Source organism: Symphalangus syndactylus, chromosome 21 (genome assembly GCF_028878055.3).
Source record: "Symphalangus syndactylus isolate Jambi chromosome 21, NHGRI_mSymSyn1-v2.1_pri, whole genome shotgun sequence".
Classification (NCBI taxonomy): Eukaryota; Metazoa; Chordata; class Mammalia; order Primates; family Hylobatidae; genus Symphalangus; species Symphalangus syndactylus.
Window position 1 is genome coordinate 86,223,780 of NC_072443.2, and position 12,451 is coordinate 86,236,230.

General features: G+C 57.9%; 2 protein-coding genes across 6 annotated transcripts in view; one reads left to right on the forward strand and one right to left on the reverse strand.

Moving 5' to 3' along the window:
- Positions 1–383: 383 nt before the first annotated feature.
- TMEM80 (transmembrane protein 80) lies at positions 384–10,592 on the reverse strand. 2 transcript variants are annotated; one of them, XM_055260121.2, is made up of 6 exons: positions 9,474–9,711; positions 6,320–6,339; positions 4,990–5,083; positions 4,521–4,613; positions 1,911–2,112; positions 384–624 (listed from the first exon to the last, which is right to left on the reverse strand). In XM_055260121.2, the coding sequence occupies exons 1-6, from the start codon at positions 9,709–9,711 to the stop codon at positions 420–422; spliced, it is 852 nt and encodes a 283-aa protein (XP_055116096.2). In that variant the 3' UTR covers positions 384–419. The 2 variants fall into 2 exon arrangements, with proteins under 2 accessions (XP_055116096.2, XP_055116097.1); XM_055260122.2 differs by lacking the exon at positions 384–624 and having other exon boundaries at positions 930–2,112; positions 9,498–10,592.
- DEAF1 (DEAF1 transcription factor) overlaps positions 10,272–12,451 on the forward strand; it is a 64,082-nt gene continuing 61,902 nt past the window's right edge. For all 4 annotated transcript variants that reach the window (XR_010118708.1, XM_055260058.2, XM_055260056.2 and 1 more), the window contains exon 1: positions 10,272–10,560. Coding sequence is in view for 3 of the 4 variants with exons in the window: in XM_055260058.2 (XP_055116033.1) it covers positions 10,272–10,560 (289 nt within the window). In the remaining variant the exon portion in view is untranslated. The remainder of the gene's footprint in view (positions 10,561–12,451) is intronic.

Here is a 12,451-nt window from a genome sequence, read left to right on the forward strand (position 1 = left end):
GGTGGAGGGGCGGCAAGAAGTGGCCCTCCTCCTTCGGGCCCAGTGCCTGCCTCCGAGCCAAGACAAGTCCTGGCTTTCCTTTGCAGTTTGATCTCCAAGAACCTGCCGTGATCCTGCTCCTTGCATGAGCTTGCCTTGACCCAGAGCTCAGGGTCACACACGCCAACCCCACGGTGCACCCGTGCCCTCACCCTTCCTGCAGGCAGAGCTGGGAGTGGCCAAGTGGGAAATAGGCGCTGGAGAGGACAGCCCGGGGGTGGGGTCCCTCTCCACTCCTAAACGGGTGCCTGCCCTCAGGACAGTCCAGCCTGGTCTCTCGGGCCCCATCCACTCCGGGTCACCTGGAGCCACGGCGTTCCCTGTGGAACAGGTGACTGCTGCCTTTGTGTGCCCACCGAGACTGCAGGTGTCAGGATCCATTAACCATGAAGGCAACGGGTCTCCAGCTTCAGGGAGGAGGCCCTTCCCTGGTCTGCACGGTTCGTGGGCTGAGTCCTCCAGATGGCAGGTGTGCTCAGCCGGTCCTCTGTGAGTGCAGGCGCTGGCGAGGGAGGTGGCCCGAGGCGCTCAGGCGCTGGCGTGTGAAGCGGGTCCTCAGGGCTGTCCTGCAGCTCACCGTGGCCTCTGGGGGCCACAGGCATGTCAAAGGAAGTCGGCCCAGGACAACTGGATGCTCCCACCACTTCCACGAAGACAGGCAGGAAAGGCTGTCCAGGTGCCACAGCCACCCCAGCTGAGGGAGCCCCAGTGGAGGCCCAGGACAGTCCCACAGCCTCCTGCCCTCAGGAGTCCACCGAGCGGAAGGTGCCCGGCAGCCAGGGCTCGAGGGTGAGGCCAGCCAGGAATTGACCAGCTGGCAAGTGGGGTGTGCTCTCTTGCAGGGCAGGAGAACTGGAGATGGGGTGGGGGAGGTGGCATAATTAGGAGAATTCAGGGAGGCATACACATCTCTTTATTTACAAAATGCGGTGAAGAGAAAATATCTAGATATTTGGCTGCAATTATTCCAAACATACAAAACACACAATAGAACCAAGTGAAGGGAAAGCTACTCTAACAGCTTACTTTTTAAGGAGAACTTATAGTAAATCTGGGAATGGGAAAAAAAATCAGAGCTAGAATTTGTTTAGCACTCAGTGCCAAAGGCAAAAGTTGATAAAAGTGGAGTGGACAGAGGCTCAGAATGTGGCCCCACGACTGCTCTCTCTCCTGCAGTCCCATCCCCGGCCTCACCCCTGACCTCTCCTCTGAGGCCCCAGAAGGGAGAAGTGTGGCTGAGATGGAAATGGCCAGGCAGCAGAGCTGTTGGCTTGTTTGCATTTATTGCTTTAGGAACCCAGAGTGCACTCTTGCACCCGGGCCTGCCTGCCTGTGAGGCAGAGCTGGGGTCGCTCAGAGCACAAGGCCTACCCCGTCCTGCGTCTCCAGCCTGACTTGGAAACACAGGTGGGGCCCGGCCAAGGAGTAAACTGGGCTCTCAGAACACAGATTAGGACCATCAGAGAACTAGGGGGTGATGGGGGATGCAGTGAGTTGAGGCCTCTGTTCTGAAGTGCTCTGTCCTCCCTCTCGGCCCTGGGGGCCCATGGGGGTCTCTGGAGGCCTGGCTGCTGAAGCCAGACCCCACTGACAGGGCTGAGTGTGCGCTCCTGGGACTCACCTTGAAGGCAGTTCTGTCTGGTCCCTACCCTCCCCGCAGCTGTTCCCAACACCAGGGCCTCCAGCAGTTTGTTCTGCCCTGGCTCCTGCTCCCACTCCTGCCAGGACAGACGGAACCATCCAAAACCATCTATGGTCAGTCACTAGGAAAAGTGCCCTTCCTGTCCAGGAATGGGGAGGTGATAGCTGGGGGACTGGTCAGGCCCAGGAGGAGGGCCCCAGTGTGGGGTATCCTGGGTGTCCGTAGCTACCTGGTGAAGGCCGCGATGGCAACCACCTGCAGGACGGCCTCCAGGCCGTGAAGGGCCAGGAGCGTGGCGCTGAGGGCCCAGTCCGCCCACAACACCAGGGTCTGCCAAAGCAGGAAGTGGGCAGAGAGGAGGGCGGTGCCAGCCGTGAGGGCCAGGCTGGCGGCCAGTGGCCTCTCAGCCTCTGTCAGGTTGCCCCTGGTGCCTGGAGAACAGAGCAAATGGGGAATGAAGGTGGTGCGAGGCGCCCCCTGGAGCCCACCGCCCACAGGTGCCTGGAGGGCTGCTGGGACCAGAGCAGCTCCTTGCCCTGCGTTCCTCCAGGGCCCGCGGAATTCCAGGGCAACGGCCTCCATGGCCACCCAGAACTCAGGGGAGCCAGAGAGCATGAGCAGCACGGGCGTGAGCCTCTCCTGAGGGAGGCGCCCCTGCAACACCATGGTTTCATCTGTCTCGGGGTCTTCTGGGTCGGCTGTGTGGGCGGGGATGAATTTGGTTTCTAAAATGATTCAAGTGCATCTGCCACGTTTTCCTAATTCCAAGTGGAACTAAAGGGATTTTTTTGAAAAATTCCCAAAGTATTTTTCTCTGGTCCAAGGCCAGTTCTGGAAAATTTCATGAATATGTATTAAAAACAAAACTGCGTATTTAGCAAACAAATGGGTCAGTCACCAGCTGAGCCCAGGTGCCTGGAGACCCTGCAGTGTGCAGCGCGCTTGGGGAGGGTCCCGTTGGCCTAGCAGCCCGCAGCAGGCCCAGGCCCCCGAAGATCCGGCCAAGAACCGGGCCTCCGTGCAGCAGCAGCGCTCGCACCCTCCCAGCAGTGCCCGCTCTGGGGGGCAAGCTGTAGAGGCTCTGGGACCATCTGTGAGTGCAGACGAGGCACTGACGGCCGGGCACCCCTCAGTGGGATGGGCAGCTGAGAGAACTCGCCTCCATCCTCCCAGTGTGTCTGCGGCCTGATAACAAGAGGAAGGGTGGGGGCCACCCTTCCCCGCAACCTCGGTTCCTCACTGGACATCGGGCATCAGGGGTGTACCTGTATGTGAACAAGAGGGGCCCAAGATTCCAGCCTGGCAGGGGCACAGCGCCCTGGAAGTGCCCATTGCGTTCCCCACGGCAGGACAATGTTTCACAAACACGTGTGTTTAGGTGCACGTGTTATGACCACGAGCACGCAGAGGGCTGGAAGTCTGCACCCCGCTGGCCACAGAGGTGAGCTCTGGGGAGGGCGAATTTCCATGTTTTACTTCTGCACCCCTTGAATCTTGTACAAGAACATACCCTTGAACAAACTGTGTGGTTAAAAAAAAGGGGAGTGGCCGGGCGCGGTGGCTCACGCTTGTAATCCCAGCACTTTGGGAGGCCGAGGCGGGTGGATCACGAGGTCAGGAGATCGAGACCATGGTGAAACCCCATCTCTACTAAAAATACAAAAAATTAGCCGGGCGTGGTGGCAGGCGCCTGTAGTCCCAGCTACTCGGAGAGGCTGAGGCAGGAGAATGGCGTGAACCCGGGAGGCAGAGGTTGCAGTGAGCCGAGATTGTGCCACTGCACTCCAGCCTAGGGGACAGAGCGAGACTCCGTCTCAAAAAAAAAAAAAAAAAAAAGGGGAGTGAGGCCAGGCACTTTGGGAGGGCAAGGTGGGCAGACTGCTTGAGCCCAGGAGTTCAAGACCAACCAGGGCAACATAGTGAAACCCTGTCTCCGGCCGGGCGTGGTGGCTCACGCCTGTAATCCTGGCACTTTGGGAGGCCGAGGCAGGCGGATCACGTCAGGAGATCGAGACCATCCTGGCTAACATGGTGAAATCCCATCTCTACTAAAAATACAAAAATGAGCTGGGCGTGGTGGCGGGCGCCTGTAGTCCCAGTTACTCGGGAGGCTGAGATGGGAGACTGGCATGAACCTGAGAGGTGGAGCTTGCAGTGAGCCGAGTTGACACCACTGTACTCCAGCCTGGGCAACACAGTGAGACTCTGTCTCAAAAAAAAAAAAAAAAAAAATTAGCTGGGCGTGGTGGCAGGTGCCTGTAGTCCCAGCTACTTGGGAGGAGGGGGAGGCTGAGGCAGGAGGATTGCTCGAGCCCAGGAGGTCAAGGCTGCAGTGAGCTGTGACTGCACCACTGCGCTCCAGCCTGGGCAACAGAGTGAGACCTTGTCTCAAAAAAAGTAGGTCACCTGAAGGGGCTGCAGACTTGGGGATCCCTAGAGCTGGACTGGGGAGGCTGGGGACTCCCACCCCTCTAGACTCTGCTGCTTTTTGGGACCTGGCCAAGGGGAAGGAAAGGGGTGCTGGTGAATATTCCGGAGCTCCGGATGTGGTGGTGCGCTGGGCTTCTGATCTCAGTGCCATTACCCAGTGGCTTCTACAAGACATGCTTCCAAACACAGTCTCTCCCAACGATGCCCCCAGTGTTACTTGTCTCTGGGACAAAACTTCTCGATTAATACTTAATGATACCGTAAGGTGAGCCTGCAAAGCAACTGGGTAAGCAGTTTGGATAAAAAATGTCTCCGAGAACCATACTATAAAATAATTCTTCTTGAAAGGCTGTGGAAACAGATAGCAACTCTTAGGACAGGTTCTTCACGGTGTTAACAGTCCACTCACCCAGGTATAACCGAACTGCCTCCAGAATCCCCATCAGAAACAGCAGAGCAAGATCGAGGACCAGGTAGTGGTGAGGATAGCTGAACACCTGAGCTGAAGAGCAGAGGCGCAGACGAAACATAAGTAACCTGGCGCGGCAGCCACCTCAGCTTGCCTTTTTCTTTTCTTTTTTTTTTTTGAGACAGGGTCTTGCTCTGTCACCCAGGATGGAGTGCAGTGGCACAATCTCGGCTCACTGGAACCTCCGCCTCCCGGGTTCAAGCAATCCTCCCACCTAAGTCTCCCGAGTAGCTGGGACTACAGGCGCCCACCACCACACCTGGCTACTTTTTGTGTTTTTAGTAGAGATGGGGTTTCCCCATGTTGGCCCGACTGGTCCCGAACTCCTGACCTCAAGTGATCCACCCGCCTCAGCCTCCCAAAGTGCCGGGATTACAGGCGTGAGCCACTGTGCCCGGCCCTGACTTACTTTTATACGTGATCATCAGGAGTGTGGCGAGGAAATACAGGGCGTAGTACGTTCCGCTGAGATAAAACAGCATTTGAAGGGGAACTGAAGAGAGCTGGTGAGTGGTTAAGGATCCTCAAGCTCAACAGGCTTGGGAGCAGCCTCCCAGGTGGCTGAACAAGAGGGGCTGGTTCTGTCATCTGTTTGGTGGCCACAGACACCAAGGGAGCATGGGGTCCTGGCAATGGCTCACTGCCTATCTGAGGCTTCTATCACTATGCTGGCTGCCAATGTGGTCCCATGAGCTGACAAGGCCTTTGTGGGACCCCCCTCCATGCCAGAACAATGCGGTCTGTGCACCGCAGCCCCTGCCCTCAGTGACTGTGGACAGGACTGGTCAGGGGACAGCCTCCACAGACTGGCACTCCCAGTGATGTCACCCTGACTCTGGCCCCAGTTATGAGTTAGAGAGAAAAAATAACTTTGTCATTGATAGAGTCTTGCTCTGTTGCCCAGACTGGAGTGCAGTGGCACAATCTTGGCTCACTGCAACCTCCGCCTCCTGGGTTCAAGCGATTCTTCTGCCTCAGCCTCCTGAGTAGCTGGGATTACAGGCGTGCACCACCATGCCCAGCCAATTTTTTTGTATTTTTAGTAGGGACAGGGTTTCACCATGTTGGCCAGGCTGGTCTGAAACTCCTGGTGTCAAGCGATCTGTCCACCTCAGTCTCCCACAGTGTTGGGATTACAGGCAGGAGCCACTGTGCCCGGTCACTTTTTTCATTTTCTTCAGAGGAAATATATTTCTGTTTGGGGGACTTAAGTATTCAGTAGCCATTTCCTGAGCTGTGTACGTTTCCTATGTGTTTATGCTAACATGAGTCTACGGGGCCAGGCACAGTGGCTCACGCCTGTGATGCCAGAGCTTCAGGAGGCCGAGGCTGCAGTGAGCTGTGATTGCCACACTCCAGCCTGGGTGAGAGGAAGGCTCTGTACTTAAAAAAACATAAACAAACAAAAATAAAATAAACTGAATCTAGGGACAAAGTGAGGGATTTCCATCTTCCTGCCACTAGTGGCCGAGACAGAGGCAGGTGGCCATCCCCTTGGGAGCCGGGCAGTGTGGCGTGCTTAGCCACTTTGTGCAGGGCGGAGCAGGTAGGGGATGGAGCCAGCACAACTGATCCGAGGAAGTTACATCAACTCACTAAATCTGTCGAGGAACAGCCCCTCTCCAAAGTGGAATGACTAGACAGAACTTAGGGAAAATGTGGGGTGAGGCTGAGTGCTCTCTGCGCAGCAGTAATTCGGGCCTCTGGGTGCTGTCCTGGAGGGGCACGCAGCAGGATACCACTGTGGAGGGTCCTCTCCCTGAAAGAGAAAGGGGCCGTGAGCAAGGCCTGACAGCCACCAGGATGCTTTCCACACTGACAGGAACCACCCGCTTTACTTTCCTTTGATCTCATCTTTGTAGAAAGCAGCAAACATATACCACGGGCCTGCCCCCAGGTATCTCCCGTGCCTCTCTAACCATCCTTCAATGAGGCTAGGAGTCTCTGCCTTTCAGAACCTGAGGCTGGAGACAGTGAGTACCAGGGGCACCAGGGTGGGAAGTGAACCTGGGCCAGACCCAGCTGGCCCTCAGGGGAAGCAGCACCCTGGAGCCTACCCCAACAGCTGCTCTCCTCGTAGTCCGTGGCTTCTCCATATTTGCCACACATACGTGACTAGATGAAAACCTTTTCTGACTTAGGTTGTAACAAATCTTTTTTCATAATTGATAAGAGACATTTGCTTTCCTCTGAAATTTTTTCCCCAAATATCCCTCCAAAAATAAGAATTTTCCAAACCAGCAATGCAGCCGTCTAGTTTTTTTATCATGCAACCTCTTGGGCCTCCTCCCACCCCCACCTGAGAGATGACAGGAAGCCTGAGGAGTGAGTGGAGTCTCTTTCCTCCTTTTTGATTCTGAGGTTTTGCATCTGAAGACTCCTCTGACTCATTTTGGATCCACGGTGACCTGGAGCGGACTAATTGTCTGCAAAGGGCTCACGCTAGTTGCACATGTGATACGTGCACGTCTCTTCATGTGTAGATACATCAATACAGATCTAGAATTGGGCGGAAACCTCTCATAAAAGGAGGCTCAAGCTGCACCGCTGGGCGGCAGGCAGGACAGCAACCTGAACACAGCCTCTGTTCTATTTCCCCTTCAGCGCCAGGGAGGGCAGGACAGAAACCTGGCGTTGGTGAGATTTTGTGGCTGATCCCACAGCTTCTTGGGCAGATCTGGGGCCTTCTGTGCCAGAGTTTGTGGAATCTCACACGGGCAAGAGTCTTAAGCCGGTAAATACAGGACATCGGCATCAGAGACTCAAAACTGGGCTCCTGGGAAGAGGCACCACAGGCTGGAAGCAGGAAGCCAAGTGCACGGCAGACCACGTCGCATCGCGTTACTGGCCGGCCACTCTTTAAACCCGATCTGTTCTTTTCCAGGCCCTAGCTAAACCAGGCCACCTAAATATCTGTCATTATCTGTGATGATTTCGCGTTAATTGGGGTTTTTGTCCCTTCTGTTCCTTTTCTTAAAGGTTGGCTTCTTAAACACTTCCAATGTGTCTGCTAGTTGCTCAATGTTATAGATTGAAGTTATGGGGCTTGGGGGAAAAACTGTATAAAAGCCTTAAGTGATGTAACATTTCAATAATTAATATGAAGGGCGGCTATAACCAGATATGCTGTTCTAACAATTCCAGACCTGCAGGAGCTCATTCTGACTGAACGTAGCCTTGGCTTTCAGGACAACATTTTTTGTCAGTGACTTACTATAATCACAATGTGGCTACGAATAGCTGTGTCAGGCGGAAGTTAAACATGAAAGTAAAAAAGAACAAATGTTTTCCCTGATGTAATGGACAAGGTGTGTTAAGAGATCTTGTTCTGGTATACGCTTAATTTTTTTAGAGACAGGGTTTTGCTCTGTTGCCCAGGCTGGAGTGCAGTGGCCTGATCACAGCTTACTGCAGCCTCAACCTCCTGGGCTCCAGTGATCCGCCAGCTGCAGCCTCCCATGTAGCTGGGACCACAGACTCCCTGAGGTAATTTTTTTTTTTTTTGAGACAGTTTCACTTTTGTTGCCCAGGCTGGAGTGCAATGGTGCGATCTTGGCCCACCGCAACCTCCGCCCCCCCGCCACCCCACTTCCCCGGGTTGGAGCGATTCTCCTGCCTCAGACTCTCAAGTAGCTGGGATTACAGGCATGCACCATCACGCCAGGCTAATTTTGTATTTTTAGTAGAGATGGGGTTTCTCCATGTTGGTCAGGCTGGTCTTGAATCCTCGACCTCAGGTGATACGCCCGCCTTGGCCTCCCAAAGTGCTGGGATTACAGGCGTGAGCCACTGCGCCCGGCCTTCCCCGGCGTAATTTTTAATTTTTTTTTTGTAGAAGGGGGTCTCGCTCTGTCGCCCAGGCTGGAGTGCAGTGGCCTGATCACGGCTCACTGCAGCCTCAACCTCTTGGGCTCAAGTGATCCACCAGCCTCAGCCTCCCACGTAGCTGGGACCACAGGCTCCCTGGGCTAATTTTTAATTTTTGTAGAGTGGGGTCTCGCTCTGTCGCCCAGGCTGGAGTGCAGTGGCGCCATCACAGCTCACTGCAGCCTCGACCTCCTGGGCTCAAGTGATCCGCCAGCCTCAGCCTCCAGAGTAGCTTGGCCCACAGGGGTGCGCCACCACGCCTAGCTGACGTTTACAATTTTTTTTGTATAGAGGGGGTCTTGCTATGTTGCCCAGGCTGGTCTCAAATGATCCTGCAGCCTCGGCTTCCCAAAGTGTCCGGCTTACAGGCGTGAGCCACTGCGCCCAACCTAAACTTAATTTTTAACCAAATGAAAATACACAAACAAACCTGGTTACTAGAGGCTGCCCTACCTATGGAGTAGCCATTCTTTATTCCTTCAAAACAAAGCACCTAATTACTAGAGAACACGTACGAAGGGTTGGCACTTCGGCGCCCGCGTATGAGAGCTCTGGCTGTACCCACAGACAGCAGAAGGCGGCTCCTCTGAAGGATGGCCGATTTACTGCTTTGGTCTGTCCCTTCCTCCTCTCGGAGGCGAGACTCTCAGGAAGGACGGCTGAGGCACGGGCACCCGCGATTTTCTTTGGCGAGGATTCCAAGGCTACCGAAACCCCGCGCCCATCCTGCCCACGTGTCTTCACAAAAACCACGCGCGGGACAAGAGCTGCCAGGGACCAGGGCCCCCAGAGCCGCTCCGCACCCACCGTGCCCGGGGCCAGGCGCCCGCGCGCGGGGGAGCTCCTCGGGGTGCAGGACGCCCGCCAGCCAGGCCAGGCCGCGCTTCTCGATGGGGTGACGGAGCTGTCTCGCTCACGTAGAGACGGTGGCACGGCCCCGTGAGCGCACCGAAAACGGAAACCGGATTGTCACCACAGGGAAACCGCCGCTGCAAGCCCGGAAGCCCCCACCCCGCCCAAGCTCACCTGGCCGCGCGGCCGCCATCTTACCCGCCCCGCCCGCCGCTCCGTCGCGATCCCGGCAGCCTCTCGGCCCGCGCGCTCGCGCTCCTTCGGCCATTTTCGCGTCTCCTGACGAAGGGGCCCGACCGCGCCGCGTTTCGGGAGCGGACGTCCGAGTCACGGCCGAGGCCCGATTAGTCCGTCCGGCACCGCTCGGGCACTTTCGGAAGGGAGGAGGTGGAGAACCGAGGTTCGAGAGCATTCGGGCTCGGGGACATTCGGCTCGTCTCGGCTTGGCCTCGGGCTGACTCGGCTCCCGCCGGCTGCAGGAACGGGCGAAACGCGCGGCACTAAGCTCTCTCTGAGAGGCAGAATTGCGCCGGGCGCCGGCGAGAATCGGCCTAGAGCCGTCCAGCCCTGTCGGCCGGGGACGACAGCCGCCTCAGCCCGTTAGACAGTGAGGAAAGCCGGGGCCGAGTCTCTCGGAAGCCCTCGTACGGACTCGGACCTATTCGGACTGATTCGGCTTCCCACTTCGGGGGAACTTCGACCCTCCTCGGTTCAGGACTCGGTTTCGGCCCGGCGGCTTCGTGCAGGTTCGGCTCTACTCGGGCAACCTCGGTTCGCCTCGGCTCCGCTCCGCGGGCGGACTCGGCTCGGCTCTGCTCGGCGGCTGGCTGCCTTTTCGGTCCCTGTTCGGGCGGCGGCTTCGGGCGGCCTCGGTCCAGCTCGGGCGTCCTCTTCGGGCCCTGCTTCGGGCTCCGCAGCCGGCGCTTCGGGCGGCCCCGGACGGCGCCTTCGGGAAGGCTCGGCGGAGTCCGGATGGAGGACTCGGACTCGGCGGCAAAGCAGCTGGGCCTGGCTGAGGCGGCGGCGGTGGCGGCCGCGGCCGCTGTGGCGGCGGCGGCCGCGGCCGCGGCAGGAGGCGAGGCGGAGGAGCCGGTGCTGAGCAGGGACGAGGACTCGGAGGAGGACGCAGACTCGGAGGCGGAGCGGGAGACGCCGCGGGTCACGGCAGTGGCGGTGATGGCGGCGGAGCCCGGGCACATGGACATGGGCGCCGAGGCCCTGCCCGGCCCCGACGAGGCCGCCGCTGCCGCAGCCTTCGCAGGCAAGTGCGCCCGCCGGCCTCTCGCCTCGTCCGGTTCCCGCGCGCCTACCCCGCGCGCTTGCCCCGCACTACTGCCCCACGTGACCAGCCCGCCACCCCTGTTCCGCACACCTGCTCCACGTGACCAGCCCGCCACCCCTGTTCCGCACACCTGCCCCACGTGACGAGCCTGCCCCACCTGCCCTGCACACCTGCCCCACGTGACCAGCCCGCCCCACCTGCCCTGCACACCTGCCCCACGTGACCAGCCCGCCCCCTCGCACCTGCCCCTCACAGCTGCACCTCATACCTGCCCCTCACACCTGCCCCACGTGACCAGCCCGCCCTTCGCACCTGCCCCTTACAGCTGCCCCTCACACCTGCCCCACGTGACCAGCCGTCCCCACCCGCCCCTCACACCTGCCCCACATAAGTGCTCCAGGTGACCAGCCTGCCCCACTTGCCACAAACACCTGCCCCACGTGATTGGCCTGCCCTACCTGCCCCGCACACCTGCCCCACATACCTGCCCCAGGTGACCAGCCTGCCCCATCTACCTCGCACACCTGCCCCTGGTGACCTGCCCAGCCTCACCTGGCCTGGCTTTACCCTGCACACACCTGCCCCCTGCCCCCCTTTTCTTTGTGGCAGCCCCGCCTCCTACTGGTCCCCCTTGTGCAGCTCTGCCCCTGCCCTGCTTTCGTCCATCCTGGCTCCCCCCACCCACCTGTCCTGGAGAAGCCCTGGGGTGGGTGGGCACCTGTGGTCACCAGGAACCCCCCCACTTCCTGAGGGCCAGTTCAGGCATGACCTGACCGCTGGGGAGCCAGGGGTGGGCAGCCTGCTGGAGGTCATGATGCCAGAGGTCAGCGTGGCTGTGTGGTGGCCCAGGGGGAGCTGCAGAGCCACCTGTGCAGGCTCCTCTCCCAGTCCTCCGTCTTCCTCTTGCGTTTTTCCCTAAGGACCTGCTCCTCCTGACCCGCTTCCTGTAGGGCTCCCTTTGGGGAGGCCGCTGTGGCTTGCCAGCCCATATTTTTATATAAGCTGCTTACAGTTTCTTGCCACACAGAGCAGTCTCCTTCTCAGGCTCCAAAACGCTAGGAACCTGGGGCAGAGCTCACAGATGCCGTACGGGGCTGGTGCCGTCCAGCCACCTCCTGTGTCCCGCCTTTGTGTCAGCGGGGCATAGACTTCCCCACCCACTGGCTTCCTAACGCACTGTACTCTTCCTCACTGGAGCTACCGAGTGTCCCCCAGGGACTCACAGCTCAGTGTTGAGACCCTTGGGAGGAGCTTCTTGCTGCGTTGTGAGGCACTTTTCCCCTAAGGAGCTTTGCGGGTAGAGGAACTGGATCCCAGTCCTGGTGTACTGGGTATGTCAGGGCATTGCGTGTGCTTTGGGTGCTTGTTCGGCCTGGGGGCTGCGTGGGGGCCAGCAGCAGCGTCTGGGCTGCCCTTGGTCAGCTGAGTGGCCCTTGAAGGCAAGGGAGTCACTGTTGCTTGTTTGGTTGGTTAAGAAAAAAAAGTGAGGGAAGGCGTTGTGACTCTCAGGGGTTGGCGTTCATCACTAAACTCTGGTTTGACATTGGGATTTGGAGCCATGAGGTTGACTTCAGGTTTTTGTCATTTTTGCACGTATTTTTCTGAATGCATAAAAGAAAAATGATGCTGTCCATCACGATGTCAAGAGAAATATGTTGACGTGTGTTTTCTTCTGAAAAATATGGTAGTTGTGTTTTGATGTGGTAAAAGCATTTCAATACTTTTCAACAATTACGAATAGCTGAAGTCAAGTGGTTTCCAGGTTTAAGTAATTCAGCAGGACACGCTCCCACCTGAGGAGCCTTTGGGTGGCTGCTCCCAGGGCTGCCGTGGGCCTGGCGTTCAGCACTCACTGTGGCCCCGCGCCGCA